This window comes from Juglans regia, chromosome 3, assembly GCF_001411555.2.
Source record: "Juglans regia cultivar Chandler chromosome 3, Walnut 2.0, whole genome shotgun sequence".
Taxonomy (NCBI): domain Eukaryota; kingdom Viridiplantae; phylum Streptophyta; class Magnoliopsida; order Fagales; family Juglandaceae; genus Juglans; species Juglans regia.
Genome location: NC_049903.1, coordinates 33,993,000 through 34,014,962, shown reverse-complemented (window position 1 = coordinate 34,014,962; position 21,963 = coordinate 33,993,000). Strand labels below are relative to the sequence as shown.

The 21,963-nt window shown below is 35.0% G+C and overlaps 4 protein-coding genes across 5 annotated transcripts; 2 read left to right on the top strand and 2 right to left on the bottom strand.

Moving 5' to 3' along the window:
* Positions 1-1,139: 1,139 nt before the first annotated feature.
* Positions 1,140-6,347, bottom strand: LOC109019257 (prosaposin-like). 2 transcript variants are annotated; one of them, XM_019001527.2, is made up of 6 exons: positions 6,218-6,347; positions 4,931-5,050; positions 3,715-3,911; positions 2,986-3,183; positions 2,058-2,117; positions 1,140-1,619 (listed from the first exon to the last, which is right to left on the bottom strand). In XM_019001527.2, exons 2-6 carry the CDS (start codon positions 5,043-5,045, stop codon positions 1,455-1,457), a joined length of 735 nt encoding a protein of 244 aa, XP_018857072.1. In that variant the 5' UTR covers positions 5,046-5,050; positions 6,218-6,347; the 3' UTR covers positions 1,140-1,454. The 2 variants fall into 2 exon arrangements, with proteins under 2 accessions (XP_018857072.1, XP_018857073.1); XM_019001528.2 differs by having other exon boundaries at positions 6,099-6,220.
* Positions 6,348-8,119: 1,772 nt separating this feature from the next.
* LOC109019255 lies at positions 8,120-8,725 on the top strand. The gene has a single exon (XM_019001524.1). The coding sequence runs from the start codon at positions 8,120-8,122 to the stop codon at positions 8,723-8,725; it is 606 nt and encodes a 201-aa protein (XP_018857069.1).
* A 280-nt stretch (positions 8,726-9,005) lies between these two features.
* On the bottom strand, positions 9,006-12,321 carry LOC109019256 (WEB family protein At2g38370-like). Its single transcript, XM_019001526.2, has 2 exons — positions 11,832-12,321; positions 9,006-10,823 (listed from the first exon to the last, which is right to left on the bottom strand). Exons 1-2 carry the CDS (start codon positions 12,072-12,074, stop codon positions 9,318-9,320), a joined length of 1,749 nt encoding a protein of 582 aa, XP_018857071.2. The 5' UTR covers positions 12,075-12,321; the 3' UTR covers positions 9,006-9,317.
* A 6,797-nt stretch (positions 12,322-19,118) lies between these two features.
* LOC109015293 lies at positions 19,119-19,706 on the top strand. Its single transcript, XM_035688794.1, has one exon. It carries the CDS (start codon positions 19,119-19,121, stop codon positions 19,704-19,706), a length of 588 nt encoding a protein of 195 aa, XP_035544687.1.
* The last annotated feature ends 2,257 nt before the right edge of the window (positions 19,707-21,963 follow it).

The window sequence follows — 21,963 nt, the reverse complement described above, 5'->3', positions numbered from 1 at the left end:
TTGCATAAAAAGCTTCAAATATAATTAATATTTACCCTTATATATATATATATATATATCTTATCACAAGATAAATACTGAAATTCAATGGATCCTTATCCACGGGGAAAGTTGCTTGCAAAGAGTGGTCGTGGGAATGGTGAAAGCCAAAAGCATAGTCTGTCGGGTTCATATTTGCTTGCTTATCCATTGCAAGTACGGATTGGACACTCCAACAAAAAGACAGTAATTACCAGTAGTTTTGTGAAACGAGCAGGCTTATGTGTCGAGACATCGGGGAAGGTGTTACCAGTACTACTTGAAGCTTCATCTTTTCAAGGCATAGCTTTGTTGCTTTTAATAGAGAAATTTCAAGTAGACGTACAATAATTCATGGAAGCCATTCCACTTCTTTTTTCTTCTCTCTACTACTTTTTTGTGCATGCTTGGCCGCTCTTAACAATTGCATGTGGATTTACTGTTCATGGTCACAAAACTAGCTAGAGAAGCTAGCTAGCTAGCTAGTACGATTGCACACCTGAGGCAGCTTGTGCTATCAGATTAATTACGGATTGCTGCATTTGGGTGTGGCCATGTGTGTGTGTGTGTGTGTGTGTGAGAGCGAGAGAGAGAGAGAGAGGGTGGGTTGATCAATATAAGCATGCAGAGTGAGTTTCGAGCATTGGGCCAGAAGTCTCTTTTACTTGCCACAACAATGGTTCTTCTTACTTGGGGTAACCATTGGACAAGGAACTACATAAAAGTTAGAAGAGACTTTAGGCCCAATATTGCACTCTCTTATGCGTTCTTATATTTATCAATCCTTCTTTGACATGAGCATTGAAAATCTCCCATTGGACACCTCCAGCACACTTCATTCATGCCTACGCTTTAGCTCTTTAGTAGAGATTAGTGATCTGCGCATTTTGACATTGGGAAACTGTTCCAAAACCTATTGATAAGTCCATGCACTGTAAATACCATATCATTGAGAATTGTTGTAGGACATGTCAAACTGTCAAAGCTTGTGGAATGATATCCCACATGCCACAATTTCCCTCTAGAGTTTTAAGATTTTAACATGCATCTGCTCATTTTTCATCCTCTTTTTGCCTAGAGAAAACATCTTTTGCGACAAAGCAGCTGAAAACGCACAACCATTTAACTGCACCGCTTCCAACGGTATTGCTGAAAGTATTTTTCATCTATCCTTCTCCATCTATTATTACATTGGTCATGTATGCGTTCAGATAACAAAACTCATCAACTTATGAGAATGAGATCATATCCTAGAACTGTGGAACATTATGAGATAAAATAACTTTCGTGTAAGCAGTAGATTGGGATCGAGCACATAATGTACAACACAAGCACCATGATGACGTTGTGTTATTATACATACACATGACATTGAATGATAGTATAAATATCGTCCGAATGTGCATTTTCACTCCGTTGGATATTTGCTGCCATAACTAAGAATCGGATAGCACAGATACTTTTGTCGAGTGTGATGCTTCATTGCTACTAGCTGCAGGCGAATTGCAGGCATGAAGCGTGGTGCATATGTCTGATGTTTCCAGGATTTTCTCCGCATTGGCTAGGATTAGAGATCCATACTCGAAAACCATCTTCTTGCACTGCCAAAGAATTTAGGCTATTATAAAATTAAGCACAGTAAATAAACAGTAAATTAATACTTTCTCTGATCATGAATATCTCATTCCAAAACATGTCCCTAAACACTAAAAACCCGGCAGAAGGCCTGGTTATCCTCTTCTGGTACTTCTCTTTTTCCACTGACCTTGAACAGACCAACATATAGCATCCTTGTGTCATTAATCGTAAAGTTACCTATTCAGTTCTCAAGCATGTTAAAAGAATGAGCATATCATTCAGGTGTTAAGACCCTCCACATAGATTAAGGGACATGAGAAATCAGATTTTTTTTTATAAGTAAAACTAAATCAGAAAAAAAAAAAAAATCAATTATTTAGATCAACTGAGTAGATGGGTATATTTCAATTTACTTTCTTTGATTAGAATCCCCCCAAAAGATTTCTCATATTTGTTCTCACCTTTTTCGCATAGTTCTCCATGGAATTGCATGCCTTCAAAAGCAACTCAACGATCTCTAGCTGACATAAAAGTACGATAAGGTGTTAGTTGCCTACTCAGCAGTAATCATCAATGGTCTATTGGACCTTGTAATTTTGTGTTTTTGGTTTGAGATATCCTTGTATGTAGTGAGATATATCCCTATTTTGTTCCACAAGATAGAATTGTGGAAAAATTAAACAAATGGTCTGACAAAATGGTCATGAATATTCTTTCGATGATGAAATTATGATTTAAATTAAGCTGGTAGTAATACTGCAACTATGTAACTACAAGATTCTATTATCAACTTCAAATTCCATATATATCTAAATATATGCAGCTGACTGAAGTTCTGTGTATTTGTCATTTACCATCATTTCCACTATGTTTTTACATTGATATTTCAATCACAAGTTGAACTTGTAATCTTCAAATTCCATCATATTGATTTTGATCTAATTAAAGTAGCGGCTACTAGTCTAAAACTACATTGGCTCTTGCTTTATCTGTGCACTTATTTTCTTCTTCAACTTTTGGAATGAATTTTGCTTACAATTCAAAGAGGGCATCAGTGTGCATATTTAGTTTGGTGACAGTTCTCATTGGGTTGGGCCTTCATCCATATAACTGAAATCTAACCCAGCTAGATGATGTCCAGAAGCAGTATAGGGCTTCACTCTGTGTGTGTGCATGTGAGAATATATATATATATATATATGCAAATGTGATAATATGAGACATATGTCCCAAACTTAAACATTCTGTAAACCTTAGTGCCTTTTTAATTATACTAACTAGAAAACCATGTGTGTATCAAGGTCAGAAAGGTAAACATTTGCTCTTAAATTGAAATAAATCATTCAAAGTTATCATGATTTATGTGTAGGAAATGAAGCAAGAACATACCTGTGTGTCAGGATCTTTCAACTTAACTAGTATTTCTGAAACAGCACGGTGGCAAAGCCCACAGCTGTCTTCATGAAATTGAGAAGAAACCATAGCAATTTGTTGACAGAAATTGACTTTTCGGCAGAATTCTTCAGGTTGTAAAGAGGAAACCTCTAAAAAGAAGAGGGGAGCATAATAGTCCACCAAAGTGATGCACTTTGCAGTTGCAAAAAGGAAAAATATGAGTTAGGAGAGAAAAAAGGGGAAGGGGAGCAGCCATTGGGAATCAAACACCAATTAAGTTTTAAGATTAGTCAATGTTCTATATGTTTCCATACATAAAAATAAGCTTTCAAATACTTATTTGACACACAAATTTCCAATTAAGTGTACTTGGGCTATGCCTTCTTTTCTTATGAAGAAAACTTCTTGATTAACTATAATTATACAGATATATATATATATATCTAGAACCTATTAGCAATTCAAATTGAGCACACGGAGGTAAAATTGACCAATATTCAACATCATTAAATATATTAATTCAAAAAATCAATCAGCATCACCACTCAATAAGTATGATGACTTAGACATGAGAAAAAATAAGTAATTGTAGTGGCTGAGATCAACCAAAAACTAATTTGTTTCCTCTTGAACTTTTGGGGGTCAGGGATGACGCTAACTGTTTTGCACCACAATTACCTTGTTTTATCTAATGTAAAAACTCGGCTGAAACAGTAAATATACCTCATGTTTGAAAGAGCCAACCCGAGAGCAGGCTAGATGGAGGATATCAAGGATCTCAGTCTGGGTCTTGTTTTCAGCAAAGTAATCAAGTGCCTCGGAAGCAAACTCCTCACACAATGTACATACTTTGTCATTCCCTAAAACTTCCTCCATACTTTGAACTTTGATATCATGATCCTGGTAGTTGATCTCCATAACTGAACCAAAACATGTGCCAACATAAATTTTGTAACATTCTCATGACAGGATAAATGATTTACCTTTCCAATAAAATAAAGGTACACGTGGACCATTAAATTTCTTAGCATAGCCAATAGAAGCTATCTGTAGATTTCATTCTTACAGAAAGAATTTTTTGGCAAATACGATTATAGTTTGGTGACACCTACAAGTAATAATCGTTAATTTCTAAGCATAAATGTTTGCAAAATGCAAAGAATATATCGAGGTTGATGAGATATAGCTCTATGCATTTTAAGTGCCCGACTTTGTCATGTTCAGGGAGCATTCTTTTTACCACCCGCACTTGGGCAAGGTATGCACTTGTTTGAAGAAAATCTCAACCAAGTTCAATATTTGGCTGCAAACTGATGTAGAGATGTAATGATTTTCTTATTTAAAGGCCTTAGCAAGCCCAAAGTAACGTTCCCAGTGTATCATGTCCCAAAATTAAGCTAATTGTGGGATTTAAACCTAGAAAGCCCTAAAAGTCAACAGTGAAAGTGTGTGAGTGTGTGTGTAGAGAGAGTGCGAGAGAGAGAGAGAGAGAGAGACTGTGTGCCTGTAATTTTGGCTGAGCTAAGTTTAAGTGTTATCAAATATGTTACCTATAAAAAAACGTGTTGTCAAATATGAAAGGCACCACCGACAACAAATAGATACTTAAGCTACCAGTTCTATGACAAGGCTAAGCAGGACTTCTTGGAGTTTTATCTAAAACTGCGAAAACTGAATTAAGGCATGCTGAAATACAAGGACTTAAACTTATCCCTGTTGACTTCTAATGTGCAAACCAAATTTCTAATCGGATGGTTCGAACAAGTAGAAATGGCTTAGATTTGCATTTTCAGCCCTTACACAATGGTAATTAGATATATTTTTTTTTTTATAAGTAAATATGATGGTAATTAGAGATTAAGAAGTGAAAAAAAAAGAATGAAAACATGCAAATGCTAAAGAACAATAACAAGATTAAGAGTTCAGTTGAAGATTTCACCTGATATCTCAATTCCATTCCCACGATGCAACTCAGTGCTCACCAGTTGTCTAGCATCACAAGCCCAACTAGCACCCAACACTACAAGAAGTAAGAGCCCAACTCTCATGTCCATTGTGCCTGAAGTCGCACATATTTAACAAAAATATCATAACCTCGATATGGAAAATTAATTTCTAGTGAAACATACACAGACCATAACTCATAATAATTTCTGAGAAGGATTTTAAAATTATTAGAAAAATTAGAAACTAGTGGTAAGACATTCCATGATGGTAATTATACCTGACTGGCATTTTAAACCTACACTGACAATGGACGTGAAAGATGTAGCTTAGGTAATTAAATTCAAATGAAATATGTTGTACTCCCACATACTTATAATAAGTTAGGGCTGATTTCTTTGTTCAAACAAGCTGAAACACTCTCCACACTGGTGTTCGCTTATTTTTCAAATCACCTCAACATTGCCTATGGTTTTTAAGATGATATGCAATTGTGATACCAAGCGCTAGTTAAAACTTTTCTTGTTTAAGTTTGATATAAAGGTCTTTACGCCCTATTAGTGATATTAGACTTCTTCCAGATAATGATCTAGAATTGTAAAATCTTCGGAACTCCTAAGCAGCTTGTTGATTATCAGTGCCAATATAAAGTTATAAACCTCTTACCACAAGCCTAATCAACCCCGTAATTAAAACGCAACAGACTCTAAATACAAATGCTGAAACAGGGGCTTTGGATCATTCTACTTGATTAATGAATAAGCCCAAAAAGGCTTCTAACTGTGCAATCACAAGCGTCTTGCCTTGCAGGTAATCTTCAACCACTATAATATGGACTCCCATGGATTCTAGTCCAGTTATTAGACCCCAAAACATACGCACAAACAGAGAAGAAACAATAAGACACTATAATTTACACAAAGATAAGTGCCAAGAGTTTGGGAAAAAAATAAATAAAGAAGAATTTTGTGTCTCTCAGGTTCAAACAAGGCATATCCAAAACCAAGACTTTAATTGGCAATCCCAGAAACCAGATGAGTAATTCCACAGATTTTGGCGAAGATGTGGAACATCATAACAAGAAAGAAACCTCGATATAAAAAGCATACGCAGAAGATACAGCAAAAACCATTAAAAATAACATAAGAGTCAAGAATCACAACCAAAGAGAGGCAGCAGACCCCTTTGACAACCAAGAAAATTGGACAAAGGAACCAAATCTGGGAATCTCAGAATAAAGGTCGGGGGTTAAAGTTCGCAGTTGTGGAATTAGCTTTCTTACCTTGTGAAGATAAGCCGGCGCTTCAATCCAAACTTCTAGGTAGCCGAGAGAGAGAATATAATCCGTTAGAGTGGTGGGTTGGACAACGCGTGGGATGGAATTGTCGTTGGGGACTCTTGCGGGCTATTCCAACGAGCATTCCAGATGAGGTTTTATAGCCTGTGACAAGCAACATTTAGACAGCTCTGCAACCATCAACTTTAACTTTAAATTGCATTTTACGCTCTAAATTATAACTTCTTTTATAATACTACTAAATTTTAAAGTTTAAATCCCACCGCTCCTATAATATTTTTTAAGGTGACGCTACAGCCCGCTGGGAGCTCCCGTTGAGATGTAGTATTATTTTATATATATTTTATCTAAATAATTTTTAATATAAATTTTTTAATATTTCTAAAAAATAAAATAAATTTAAAATATTATTAAAAAAATATTTTCTTACTCAGAAAGTAAATAAAATAAAATAAAAAATTCTAAAATTTTTTTTATAATTTTTTATTTTATTTAATGATTAAGAAAATATTTTTTAATAATATTATAAGTTTTTTTAAAAAAATATATTTAAAAACAATGCTAGTCTAGCATTTTCCTTTTTACAATATTAAGTATGACCATTTTAAATATTTTTTTTTATATAGATCTTTTAATATTTTAAAATATTTTAAAAAAATAAAATAAATTTAAAACATCATTAAGAAAATACTTTCTTAATCAGAAAGTAAAAAATATATATTAAAAAATACTTTCTTAATCACGAAATAAAATAAAAAATTATAAAAAATTATTTTACTTAATGATTAAGAAAATATTTTTTTAATAATATTATAATTTAAAAAATATATATATATATATTTAAAAAAAATGCTAGAGCCCAATAGGAACCCAGCAGGAGCCCCTAGCGGGGCATCTAGTATTTTCCTTTTTACAATATTAAGTATGACCATTTTAAATAATTTTTTTATATTGATCTTTAATATTTTAAAATATTTTAAAAAAATAAAATAAATTTAAAACATCATTAAGAAAATACTTTCTTAATCAGAAAGTAAAAAATATATATATTAAAAAATATTTTTTTATAATTTTTTATTTTACTTAATGATTAAGAAAATATTTTTTAATAATATTATAGTTTCTTTAAAAAAAATATTTTAAAAAAATGCTAGAGCCCAGCGAGAGCCCCCAGCAGGGCATCTAGCATTTTCCTTTTTACAATATTACGTATGACCATTTTGAATTTTTTTTTTTTACATAGATCTTTTAATCTTTTTAAATATTTTTAAAAAATAAAATAAATTTAAAATATCATTAAGAAAATATTTTCTTAATCAGAATCATTTTCTATCACTTCACATACCTATTAATTTCATTCACAACATGATCATTATATACAGCAACAAGAATATTAATATAAAGTACCAATCAACGGTCTCATTTAAGAGGAAAATACCCCTCATTGGCGGGCTGTCTCCCAACCCCTTTGTTTTTTTATTATTATTATTTTGTATTAAATTAAAGAAAAATATTTTAATAAATTTAAAAACTGACGAGATTTAACTTAATATATTATATTATAAATCTATTTTTATTATAAAGTAAATATAATATATATGTGATTTTATAAATTTATTTTTATAAAATATTTTATAACTGTGATTATTTTATTTAAATCATCATTTTTAAAAAGAAAATAATATGAAATTAGATAAATGACATGTCAATTATCTACCTAATGTCTCATCAACGTGTCTCCTTTGAAAAACAGACAAAAAAGCTTTTTTCATTAAAAAATAACAGAAGCAGTGGTACAATCATCCAATCTGATCCTAATCTAACCCAGTCGTCTCCGAGCATTAAACTCTGTTTTGCACACATATAGCTCCTCCACTCACAGAGAGAATGGCAAACGAAGAGAAGAAAATGATAATACTAATGAAAGGACATCCCGGCACCGGAAAGAGCACTTTAGCCCAATCTTTAGCCTCATCTCTCAGAATTCCTCTCGTTGACAAAGACGACGTCCGTGACTCCACCTTACCTCTCCAACGCTCTCTCCTCCATCTTTCGTCCACCGCCGCTTCCAACCTACTCAACGACCTCTCCTACGACGTCATCTACCGTTTCGCCTCCACCCAGCTCCGAATCGGCATCAGCGTCATCGTCGACTCCCCTCTCTCCCGTAAATCCCACCTCGACCGCCTTGTCCAGCTCGCTGATTCTTCTCGGGCCAGCGTCTTCATCGTCGAGTGCAAGCCCACTGACGAAGAAGAGTGGAGGAGGAGACTCGAGCGGCGCGGCGCCTCTGTTGATGGAACTGCCAGCTGGCACAAGCCAGCCACGTGGCGGGATATCGAGAGGCTGTTGGAAGGCTACGCTGGCTGTACGGATTACGATATTGGCGATGTCCCAAGATTGGTGGTCGATACGACGGCGCCTGTTGAGGTTGGGGAGCTTGTTTCGAGTGTGGTCGAGTTCATCGGCGCTCAAGCTGAACGTGAATTGTGAGGTATGCCTTGGATAGAGATACACAAGGTGGGGTTAAAAACAAAAATCTAACATTGCCATATGCATGGTTTGTTTCTTTTTCTTCTTCTTCTTCCTTGGGAAAATCTAAAATCTCGTACTTTGTTCATTTTGTAACAAATGTTGTGGAATTGGAAATGAAGTTCGAAGCTTTTGCTGCAATTGCAATCACATCAGCAACGACATGACTTTTTTTTGCTTGAGCAACATAAGTCCAACTTGGAACATACTTTTCTCCGCATTATAAGAAATGGGACGCAGCATAAAACAAGGCCAAATACGCAAATATGACCTTTTTACTCGCCATAAAAGAAAGTCAAGGATTATGTAAAAATAACGAACAGCTTTACAACCAGCACAAGCAGGATGGAAATACCAAATTACAGGCCGAGATACCCAATATTGAACCACAATCATACATAATTTTAAACCAGGAACGCACTTCAGAACGAAAAGAAGGGGACTGAAAAAATAAATTTTAAGTCGGTGCTTGATTGAGATCTTGAAGTATATATATATATATATATATATATATATTTTGACAAGTAATTGGGATCTTGATTAACTTACTGCGTTACCTCAAGTCTGGAGTTGGCCTCTTCTTTTTCTTGCTTTGCTTTGCCAAAAGTAGGGAGAACCTAGCAAATCCAGACTGCTTTCTCTTTGCAGACAACTGCTTCCGACCACTCTCCTCCCTCTGAGCCTTCCGAAAGGAAGGTTGATCACTGTATTGTTTACTAAGCATCTCACCCAGTGATACCTTTCGCTTCACGGAGCTTCTCTGTGCCAGCATCCCTGATTCAAACTCCTCTTGCATAAGCAGCTTCATGCTTAGTATTTTTCCTATTGATAGTGTTGGCTTCAATACAGGTGTGGAACCATCACTAGCCAAATTCAGCCCGTTCAAGTGAAGTAGGTGGGACTCTCTTCGATGGAGGGACGGGCAAGAGTTCTTAAACTTGGTAGAGTTGTGGACAGAACGTCTTCTCTGGCCATGCTCGCGTATCCATTTGCGAAGAGCCTCCTCAACTGCTAGCTTCTCCCTGTTTGCAGCTTCCACTCTGTTCAGAGCTTCTTCCAATGCCACCTTACTAATTTTAACTTCCTTTGTAGCTTCTTCCACCCTTTTTAAGATCTCCATTCTAGATACATTTGCTTCATCAACTTGAAGCATAGCATCTATTACTCGCCTCTTAGAAAGTTCCTCAGCCTGCTGAGCTTCGCTGGTCAGAGAAAAGTACTCTTTGAACGAAAGAGTTACTCTGTCAGGATTTTGCAAATGGTTTCTAGACGGGGTCACATGGTTCGATAGAGCCTTGATATCTTCAAGAGCAACAGCTTCTGCCGCTCTAGCTGCTTCCTTCATTTTTCGGACTGCAACCAACCTGATTTCAGCTGTTTTTATCTTATTTTTTGTGTGTTCAATCTCGGACATTGCTCTCAGAACTTCTAACTTTGCAGCTTCTCCCACTTTTTTGAATTGTTCTGCTTCGGAACTCAGTCTTTGGAGCTCCTCCGAAATATCTAACGCATGATCAGAACCAACTTTAATTTCAGAATCTTTTACCGACTGTAGCTTTAGTCTTGTTTGGTTTAGCTCTTCCCCAAGAGAGGATACTTTTGAAGAACTTAGAGTTAACCTCTCATGAGTTTTTCCGAGTGAGATCCTTTCCTTGTCTAATTTCTTGTTAAAGGATTTAACAGAAGCTCTAATCTCAGAAAGATCATTAGTGGTCCTGTTGAGGTTCAACTTAGCTTGTTTGAGTTCCAACAAGATTAAACCTGGAGCTGAACAAGGGCATGAGCTCAAACCTTCCACTGAATTTGGATTCACATGGTTTCCCTTATCTTCCTTTTTCACCTTATGAGTCATGTTCTTATCATCCATATTTGTCTCAAGGGTCAAACTAAATCCAGATGCTTCTTTTTGTAACCTTGATTTCAATTCTTCAACACTTGCTTTGGTGGACTCCAGTTCTTTCAAGACCTCCAGTGTTTTCCTCTCTTTTACGATCAGGTCTTTGTCCATCTGTGCTGACTGTTCCTCTGGTTTTGTAACGTCAACCTCCTCCATCCGATGCTGCCAATAGAGAAAACTTGTTACAAAACAATCAAGTATCATTAACCAGACAGATGCAAATAAATGAGGTATCATGCCTACAAATGTCAAAGGGAAACCTCCACGATAATTTTGGCAACGAAGAGCTCAGAGAGCCGCAGAATCAGAAACTCCAAATGTGTAAGGGAAAAACACGCACCTCCTTTGGAGGCACGATTCTCGGTGGGATCATTCCAATTGAGGAGACACAAATGGCGGGCATGTGATGTGTAAGTGAGCCCACAATGCAACAATGCATTTAATAAGCAACATTAACCATAACATGATAAAACTTTTTAAACACGGATGCCCAATTCGTATTTACTTTCTATGTAATACATTTCAGGCAGAGCAACTGACCAAGACCCATCCTGAAAACAATGGCTGAGATGAACTCTAAAACAGCCACATTGATGTTTAAAAAAAGGAAGTTTAGATCGATTATACCAGGCTCAAGAACGATGTGCACAAAATGTGGACTACATTGGGGTGCTAAAAGTTGCCCTTTTAACAGTCTGCCTGTGAACATTACAATCTTTCTGTCACATTGAGATTAATTACTGTCAGATGATTTAGCAAAGTAGAACCGTTTTCAAAACATAAGAAGGTCATCCTATGGATCACAGTCGCCATAGAAAACACATTCATGGTAAGCTTTGACAGCTGACGGAGCACTCTATTCATACGCCTATGACAATTGTCACGCAGCATATGACTTGACGACAACAAGAGGATTTAAACTATATAATCTATAGAGTATAAACTTCACGACTCTGCTTTTACTCTGAGGATGAGAAATAAACTTGAAGAACAGATCAAATATTCTAACCTTTTATTTTCAGGTCAAAATTAAAAACCCACTCTTTGTTATATACAAAAAAGCAAGAAATTAAAAGAAAAGGATATATATATATATATATATAGATATTCTATATATAAATATATATATATATATAGAGAGAGAGAGAGAGAGAGAGAGAGAGAGAGAACCTCGGGTTCGGCCAGCCTCTTGTTGTGGGGTTTCCAATAACCGAGTCCACCGAATCGACTCACTGCCTCCTTCACGGACTCAAACGGAGCCGAAGTATCGATCTGAGATCCGAAACTGCCCTCGTTCTTCACATTGCCGCTCGCACACACCGTTGCTCCACCTGTCATACCCGAATCTGAGATTGTAGCGGTAGATTCTGGTTCAGTTTTCAAACCACCCGTTGTTCCTTGGGTTACAGCCATTGGTGTCCGAAGAAAAAACGACAGAATTTGGGCGAAAACAGAACCCTAGCACTTGTTTGTGGGATACAATTGAATGGTGATTATGGTGTTTAGTAGAATGAGAATGAAAGAGAGAGAGAGAAAGAGCGCTGCACAGAGACCTGAGGAAGGGAGGGAAATAGAACTCTAGTGCACGTTGGGTTTTCCATTCTGTGCGAATTCCCGGGAAAGACCGTGATGTTGGTGTAATTTACGGGATAGTTGAACGGATAAGGGCGGAAAATAGTGCCAACTATTTGGCCCCTAATGGGAAAGAGAGAAAAAGAGAAAGGTGTGCATTGATGTTTGAAGTTACAACGGCCAATTATGAGAGTCTAACGGCCTTCTGTCTGTGGTTCCTCAAAGGGCATCATGAAAGCGCGTTAAGAAGGTGGTATCACCGTAATTACCGACTAGTTTCTAACTTTCTATGATTGACATTGTCGAAAAATCTCGCATCAAAATGCGCGCGTTTGGATCATAGCATGCCTTGTTTTTACGTTACTGATATTGAGACTAGCTGATTTTAAATTATTTAAATAAAATATTTTTTAATATTATTATTATTTTAAAATTTTAAAAAATTAAATTATTTATTATATTTTATATAAAAATTTAAAAAAATTATAATGATCAAATATGATGATATAATTTATGTATCTAAATGACACCTTAAATTTCATTTTATGTATACATTTGTAAAATAAATACATATATAGATTGTAGTCATTACATCCAAACCAGCCGTTCTAAATGAATGGTATTTTTTTTTTTTAATAAAAGAGCCAGAAGTCACATGTCTAATAATAATTTCATCTCAATTTTATTAAAAATTCTCACTTGTGACGAAGGAATAACGTGGTTTACAACATTGCTATTTCACCTCCCTTAGACTACTTATCATGACCCCGCCCGTTTAGAAGCACCAGGCCCAAATTAGTTCGAAACCCAGTCCCAAAAAAACTGAAGTCAAAACGACATCTTTTTAGCACTTACCCAGAAACCCCATCCTTCTTCTTCCTCCTAGCCCAATACTCTCTCCCTCACATCTCCATCGCCCCCTTTCTCCCACACAGAGACCGTGAGCCACCACACCAAGCATGCTGTTACATCCATCTCTCTCTCTCTCTTTGCACCTCGGTGTCACAACGGCCACCCTTGCTAGGCCCTTGCACCACAAAGGTCCAACGCACCAAGCCCTCATACCCCTACTGCACTGCTCGCCATGCACACATACAATGGGTGTAAAATTGTGGCATTTGTTCTAAGTGTACTCGCTTTGGAGACAAAATGGTTTATGTTTTACTTAGCTAGTTGTATAGATGCACAACCTTACCACATGGATAAACATGACATATGTTTCTATTTTTCATGTTATTTCAATATATGTGTGCCTAATATCTTTCGTCTACATTATTGTTATAATGAAATGCTTCATAAATACCACTATTATTTTTCAGAATATTTTATTATGCATTAATTGGCTCATGTTTACATACTAGTATAAGTTTATTGTTTATTAAATTATTGATAACTCACTCATTTATCTCCATATTCTTTGGTTGACTTTGATAGTTGTGACTGTTGGAATAGATGACACTTGACAAAATTAGAAGAGCAATGTGAAATAAGTGCCTAGGGGTATATGTGAATTAGTCCAAGTAAAAAAAAAAAAAAATGTTGCCAGTGTTTAGCTTGTTGTCTTTGGAAGGATTTTTTAAACATTTGATTTTGGAGGATTAATTGTATTTAAGTTCTCATTATTATGGATTTCAGGTTAAAAGGTTTCACCCTCGAGTCCGAGGCGTGACACTACCACACCCTCATCGACATGCCTTCGCCTCAATCTTTGCAACAAATTTAAGACTTTTATAATTTTCTTGCTATTTTTATGTAAGTGCTTGGAAGCTTTATTTGTTGCCATAAGCAAGGAGTTTAGTTATACATTTAACTTTTCAAGAGGTCACAGTGCCCTCTTTCTTACTAAGAAATCACTTTTATTCACTTACCCCTATTTGAGAATGTTAAAGAAGCAGGATTGGAGTTTTCAATCACCGCCTCAACAAAATTAGACTCGGTGTACATATTCTTATGGTGGGGGTTTATCCATAGAGTTCTTCTACGCATCATCCCTATACCACATACCTGTCAAAAAAAAAAAAAAAAAAAAGATAAAAGTAGGTGTATAGTTTAAGGGATGATGAGTATAATTTTTCTTATCAATAGTAGATAGTTGAAAGCAATTTGACCAATGGATAGCACCAATAACTTGATGAAATTGAGGTTTTTGACTTGAGATTTTCTTCCACCAAGTTAAAAAGATAATTATTTTACGATAACCACAATAAAAGAGAACTTAAGCAGTATCTTGAAGCCGTTATTTCCATTTTGTTTCTTTTGGAATTTGTGCTTCCTAATTAAGAAATTAAGTTGTTGTCTCCGCTATTGATGCTTCCCAAGTGCTTGGGAAAAGAAAGTGTCACAGTCCACAAATGAAGTGCTTGGGCCGTGGACCTCGGGACAGTTTAATTCTATTTACAATTCATTTTATTGTGATTTAGTAGGCTATTTGGACTACAATGTAGCTAATGGGCTTAGACCCTTAGTTTTATTTTCTTGTATGCTTTTAGTTGTGTTAGCCTAGGCCCATGTAGGGGTTATCTTCTTTATATACGAGCCAAGAGCTCTAGAGTTCATCCATCCAGAAAGGAATGCAAATTCTATTTCTCTTTCTCTTATTATCTTCTTCCTTTCTCTTATATTGGAGATGCTTCCCTCGAAGTGAGCAAGTTTTATGTATTTATCTTTAAGCAACTTGAGGTGTGTTAAAAGAAAGAAAAATCAATGGCTTCCTCCTTTGAACCTAACATAACATCATGAGGTGACCAATATTATTGGTACGTTGCATGGAAATGCATACAAACAAGGATCGCTCGAAGAGAGAGTAAAATGCCGTTGCGACTTAATTTATACTATATATATATGATCAGGTACTTCGAAATTTGATTTATTTTTGCTTGCATATTTTCATGGGACAATGTTTATATGTATATTTTGAAAGAATGATATGCTGATATGAAATTGAGAGAGAACAACTTATATTTCTGTGTATTAAACTGTATAATAAATTAAAGTCCTTATTTATAGATAAATAAGGTCTAAGAAAGAAGGATATTATAATAAATCAAATATACTAATTGATTTACACAATAAATTAAATATAATAGAGCATATCATATTATCATGCGTACATATTCTAGAATATTATGAATATATTCTATATATCTTAAATATTACATGTTTACTTGGCTAAAACTTCGGTGCCGACAAACGCAATGGATTTTGTTGATTTTCTTGGAAAATGAATACTGTTCATGCATGATTATATTGGACATACAAGCTGCTAGCATAAAACTCTACCCTAGGTACTTACTTATAAGACGTCGTTGCATCAAACTCTGTAATTATATGCATTGAATCTTGCTTTCATCCACGAGTGCTAATCGGCGGCCTCCATAATTCAAACGCATATATATTACAAATCAAAATAAGAAATTAAAAGAAAAGAAACCCTTGCCTCTCATTTATCATTTATACAAAGCTTCGTAATAATTGTTACATTGTACTACATAAAAATGCAAATGTTGAGTCATAACTAGCCTGTTAGCTAGAAAAGGACCATCATCAAAGATACAAGGAAAAGAAAAAAATTAAAGGAGGTGACAAGTAAAAAAAGTTAAGTCAGACACACAAAAGGAAAATGGGAAGAGACATAAGACTAACAAGAAATCAATCACCCAAGCCTTGCAAAACGGGGACGATTTCCCTACAGACACCATCAGCTTCTTGGGGGCTTCTTCTATCTTCGGCTTGGGAGGCTTCTTGGAGAACATCGAGAGAGGCTTCTTTTATCTTCCTCTCAGGGGGCTCCAAAGAGATCACCCCCTTCCTCAAGGCAAAATGGTCTTCTTCAACCTCTATTATATTAAGAGATTCGTGAGGCCATGAGAGACGATATAAATCACCAAGTATAGTGATCAATTTACCCTTGAACACCCCTGTGAATGTATTCTTTATGTCGAATAATGTAAATCTATATATCTCTCTCATTTATATTCCATACCCTTTATCTATTCTTTACTTTCATAGATGAATATAAGAGCATCGCATCAACGCTCAAGCTTCTAATGAGGGTTGTACACTTATATCGTTGGGCAATACCATCCTGGACCGAAAAATGCATCAACAATTAATAAAGATTATTAATTAATAATGAAAAATGCTAGATCATTATTTTTCTAGATGTCACTTATATAATAATTTTAAAAGTCCCGGGAAATTATTCATACATGCACCTCCCTATTCCTGAATACTCTCCCCTCGAGATGAAAGAGAAAAATTCGATATCAGCACTTATTAATTCATGACCATTCAATAATATATAAGAAGTTCAGTGTCTTTTGTGTTTCTAATTTTGGATCAAGATGGGTTGTATATTTTCTTCTCTCAGCTTTGTGTCATGGTGATCCAATATTCAGACGTTGAAGTGAAAATATATTTTTCCAAAATGGGCCAATCGTTAATTAAGCCCCAGACAGGAGTCAACTCACCATCTTTCTTTCTGTGTACGCATGAGTGTTTCTTATCAAAAGCAACAAAAGCTGAATTTGCGTAAACAAACATGTTTGTGGCGGGTCACAGCAGTTGTTGCAGATATCATTGAACTTCTGAATCACTCGAATTCATGTACATCTAAATGTCACTTCAAGATTGTGATCACTAAACATCGATGCCCCATCTACTGTTAAAATGAATATACTCACCTATCGTTTAATGTTAGTGGGATACAGCTCCATTTCACATACTTCTGCATGTTCTATTATTGTTAGTTTCTCCTATTTTCTGAGTTTTGGTACTATATATTAATATATTTCCAGAATTATCCGCTCTGAGATCTGTTTTAACTCTTTGTTATCAACTTAGTGAAACTAAGCAGCTCCCAGTTGAATCTAATTCTCTTTCTTGTGATTAATTGGCTTAATATATAGCGAATCTCACCCCTTGGCATTATCATGATTTGTGGGAAGATATTTTACAGCTTAAGAACTATTTTCCTTTCACTATAAAACATGTTTACGTAGAAACCAAAGGTTTGGCAGGCAGTCTCACCTTTTTTCTAAAGCTACGGGAAAGAAAATAATAGTTGCAGTAGTGAGTGCGTAAGTACCGTGCAATTACTTTGAAAAAAGTAAATAAATACGAGACTCACATGAAAAAAAAATTAATTTTTTAATAGTAGATCTCACTCTTTTTTAAAACGACTGCACGACGCTTGCACATTCCACGACTACATGTAGCATTACTCTTTTGGCATTAAGGCTTCTTTAATTAGTTCACACTTCTTAGTTTCTAATCTAGTTAATTCTATGTATGTTGTGTATCTTCTTTTTTGGAACTTAATAATTTTTTTAGAAACTTGATTTTGGGATTTTTGGTGTCATCCCCAAGTTTCTGTTTCATGTATAAGGTAATTATTCACATTAAGTGAAAATTATCAATAAAAAAAAGCTACCATTCTCTTCTTAAAATATATATATATATATTATATAAATAATATGCCCTTGAAAATATTGCAGTATATAGAAGATATCAACTTGGGAGAAAGCTAGCTAGGAAGAAAATGTGCAAGCGGGTTTGGTGATTCCACGACATCATGTGAGCACGTTCTGATTCTGATCGAAAGTGGATCAATTATTGAAAGATGTTTGGGGACAATTGTAGGATAAATTAATGCGGCGTCGTCCAAGTCTGATCAGTACCTTTGACACTTCGAACAATTCCTTAATTATAATTAATGGTAGCATGATACATGTTGGATGGGATTAAGGAGCGAGAGCTGGGCCGTCATGCATGATGACTTCTACTAGTCATGAAAGGCCATTGGCCGAATGCTTAGATTATTTATGCCACCTTGTTGTCTTATCCTCAAAGTAATTTCAAACTACTATAATTATGGTTTATATATAAAATAAATTGGAGAAGAAAATAACAATATTATTCGATGATCTTCTACATGAATTAGATATATATCAGACACGTGTATGGCTGTGGGCATACACACGTGCATATAATGCGAATGGTCACCCTGCATATACTTTAACGAGCGTACGTATGGAACTGCCATCTCGAGAACATACATCATAGAGAGAGGAGGACCACCGGTAGGTCACCTTCCCCACTAGTTTAAATGCTGTTCAGACCCATCCGGCCATGATAACCACCATGGCATGGGTTTGTTTATTCTTTCTAAAGCCTGCAATTGCATATATGCAGTAGTAAGATCGTTTTTTCAGATCGGCATCAGACGGTCACTGTTATGACCATATATAGTAATATTGTTTGTTATGAATGGTACGTTTAAGTTCCTCCAAGATGCATGTGAGGTATAGCAATATATTATATATAAACAAATCCATTAAATTTTGGTAGACCCCATAAGAGGACTATCTTTCACGGTTAAGGTGGAGCTTTGTGTATGAATCTAGATTCGTACAAGCTAGCATATGAAAAAGATAAAAGACAAAGTTTTGGCACATGATCATCTTAAGGATAAAAAATCAGCTTGATCAATATATATCAAATTTAATGGCAATCCCACGTTCTTATTAATTCCTTCTTTATTTTCTTTTCTCGGGAATAGTTTCTAGCTCATTGATTTCAGCCGGGATTCTGGTTGAAATTGATCAATTTAATTTGTAAAATACATTGGAAAATATGGTCGAATTGAGTAGAGATCAAAATATTCATCAAGACTTGTCATTAAGTGGAAGTTATTATATATATATATATATTTATATTATATATATATATATATATATATATATATTCACTGTGACTTCATTGTGGGATAGTCTTTCATAATCCAAAAGTATGGTAGGCTGAACCAAGGTAATCAGAGTCTCCCATCTCCCATCTCCCATCTGCATATATCCTTCATTTCTTTGTAAGTAACCCCCACAATCTCAAATGTACAGTACTGGTAGCTCTGAGCTTCCCCAGAAGTCCCAGCTTCAAATTGAGGAAGATGACAAGTTCTTCTCTAGGCTTTTATCCAAAGAGAGCTCTGCCGCTAACCCTTCTCTCAGGGTACCGTATTATGGGGGAGTATCCGGTGCTGTTCCATTCATGTGGGAGTCTCGGCCTGGAACTCCTAAACATACCTTTTCTCACACTACTCTAGTACCACCTCTTACTCCTCCTCCCTCCTATTATTCCAATTCTAGCAAAAAACCCATCAAGAACCGCTCAAGATCCAATCTCTTACATGCTTTATTCCCAAAAATCAGTCTTAAAAAGGGTACTACCACAGTGTCTCCGTCGCCCTCTTCAGGATCAATCTCATCAACATGGTCGTCACCATCAGATTCATCATTATCTGCTCCAATTACTTATGCAAAGTTTCATGGAATGAAGCGAGTTTTAAGCCAAAGTTCATCCTTTGATTCCAGGGAAGATGATGAACATCAAGAAGGAGCCCCTGGTTCACCAACTTCAACATTGTGTTTTGGCATAGGTAGGGTGCTGCGCTTCGAGGCTGCTAGCTACCGGATGTGAGAATTAAAAAAGCCTAGCTTTCAAAGGGAGGAGAGGGATGTAGGTGCATGCTGCCTATAGATTCTCTCTGCGTCTTTCATATTAATTAAGCTTTAGGTTGTCTTCTGTTTTGTCTGAAATGCATGGTGATATATATATAATATATAGGTGGGTTTTCTGAAAATAACAATTTTGTCTTTCAAACATGTACCAAAGCCATGTAATTTATCAACAAAGCTCGTCCTTCTTCTTCATGAGGTTGAAAATGTAAGATACACGAAGCTAATTAATCAAAATGTGGCCAAATTTGGAATAATTCAAATCTCAAATGAAAGACCCACCTCGATGATTTCGTATCATTCTCGGAACATAAGCCGGCTGGAGCTAGCACTAGTACTATTCCATCTCCACCATGAGCAAACCTCGATCGTCCTCGACCTAGTTCTAATTATATATTTTTCCTGTTTTCAATTTTTTCTTTTGTTCTCTTAAAGTATAAGTTCTCTCTTTGAACTCACATGGTGGATTTTAGAGATATATAAATACACCGAGTAAGTCTTTTAGCATATATATACTGATAATATTAAATGTCCTATAATTTATTTCCATTCCCGAAATTTACTGAAACACCAGAGGCAGAGAATTCTACAAGATCTTAATATAAAACAGGATTCATGATTTTGTCCTTCATTAGATTTAGGTAACCCCGGAAATAATTTCAGTACATAAACTAATCCATCAATGAAATGAGAGCTGATGCCTTCAAAGGCATACACAATTAGATCGATGTACGGAAAGTACGTACTGCATGCCCTTTGTTTATTACAGCTTCGAACAAAGTGCGTTTAATAATCCAACATCTTGACCTCAAGCTTAGTAAGATTTGCTCGTGCTACACGTGCTGGACACTACCATCTTGTTCAAGCACACCCAATTGCGGAGGAATTCTGAGAAGAAATAAACCTTGATGTAATCGCAACCATGATCAATGTTGTTTACTTATAAGAGGTCCCATTTGGATAGCGGAGTTGAGTTGAATTGAGATGAAAGTTGAATAAAATATTATTAGAATATTATTTTTTAATATTATTATTATTTTAAAAATTAAAAAAATTGAATTGTTTATTATACTTTATATAAAAATTTTAAAAAATTCTAATAATGAAATTCATGTTATGAATAAAACTATCCAAACGAACCGTTTAGGATGTTGATCATTTGGTTGGACGATTAATGTTAGAACACAAGGTGGTTGGACGTATCTTCGTCTTGACTCTTCTTATGATCTTTCCGTGGTTATTAATTGCAAAGAGGGAAGATGGGTAAAGGTTTCCATCAAGACATTTAATTCTGCCTGTTTGCATTGTTGGGAATCTTTTGGCTCGTCTACCTAGCTAATTATGTAATCGTAAAAGTAAAAAAATAAAAATTGATTGTGTTTAGATGTTAAATTGAGTTGAGTTGAATTGAGTTGAGATGATAAAATATTATTAGAATATTATTTTTAAATATTATTATTATTTTGAGATTTGAAAAAATTAAATTATTTATTATATTTTATGTTGAAATTTGAAAAAGTTGTAATGATGAATTGATATGAATTAAATTTGGTTTACTTTCCAAAATGTTTTGGTTATGGTTTTGTCTACATCAAATCAATTTGAGAGCTTGCCATAATTTCTTTTAGGCTTAATTATAATAATTAAGTATTAAAAATAGAGAAATGATTTGTACAAGTTTCAAATAGAGAAGTTTCATGCAAGCCTTTATAAAAAAGTAGACCACACCTTACAAAAGTGTAAAAAAAATTATTCTTTATTAGTGGGACCTATTTTTTTTACAAAAAACTTGTATGATGCTTGTTTATTTGGAACTTGTATCTAGCATTACTCTTAAAAATAATAATGAATTTTACACAATCGATAATCTCTTTATCTTTTTGGGTTTTAATTAAATCTTGTTATTTTGGTGTATGATCGAGTTTGACATCTTATTCAATTATAAGCTGACCCATTTGTCATATTTTATTAAATTTTTCGATGAATTTCTAATATTAATGTAGCATGCGAATAAAATTAGAAAAAAAAGGAGCACATGCATGGTTGTGTCTCAAGATTGATGGTTCCATTGTATGACGTTTTGAGCATTGTGTGATATGAGATGTATTAGTAATGAGTAATGTTAGAGAGAAACTATTATAATAATGTACATTTTGTATTTACTATGTAGCTGCTTTTAATTGATTATTTACAACACTCACTTGAGAAGATATATAATC

Excerpts from the sequence above, each read along its gene's own strand:
- LOC109019257 (XM_019001527.2), bottom strand. The coding sequence starts at position 5,045 with ATGGACATGAGAGTTGGGCTCTTACTTCTTGTAGTGTTGGGTGCTAGT. Across the intron at positions 3,184-3,714 it reads TTGGCTCTTTCAAACATGAG|TGCATCACTTTGGTGGACTA; the intron begins GTATATTTACTG and ends GCAACTGCAAAG. Across the intron at positions 1,620-2,057 it reads TGGAGAACTATGCGAAAAAG|TGCAAGAAGATGGTTTTCGA; the intron begins GTGAGAACAAAT and ends ATTCTTTGGCAG.
- LOC109019255 (XM_019001524.1), top strand. The coding sequence starts at position 8,120 with ATGGCAAACGAAGAGAAGAAAATGATAATACTAATGAAAGGACATCCC.
- LOC109019256 (XM_019001526.2), bottom strand. The coding sequence starts at position 12,074 with ATGGCTGTAACCCAAGGAACAACGGGTGGTTTGAAAACTGAACCAGAA. Across the intron at positions 10,824-11,831 it reads AGAGGCTGGCCGAACCCGAG|CATCGGATGGAGGAGGTTGA; the intron begins GTTCTCTCTCTC and ends CTCTATTGGCAG.
- LOC109015293 (XM_035688794.1), top strand. The coding sequence starts at position 19,119 with ATGTACAGTACTGGTAGCTCTGAGCTTCCCCAGAAGTCCCAGCTTCAA.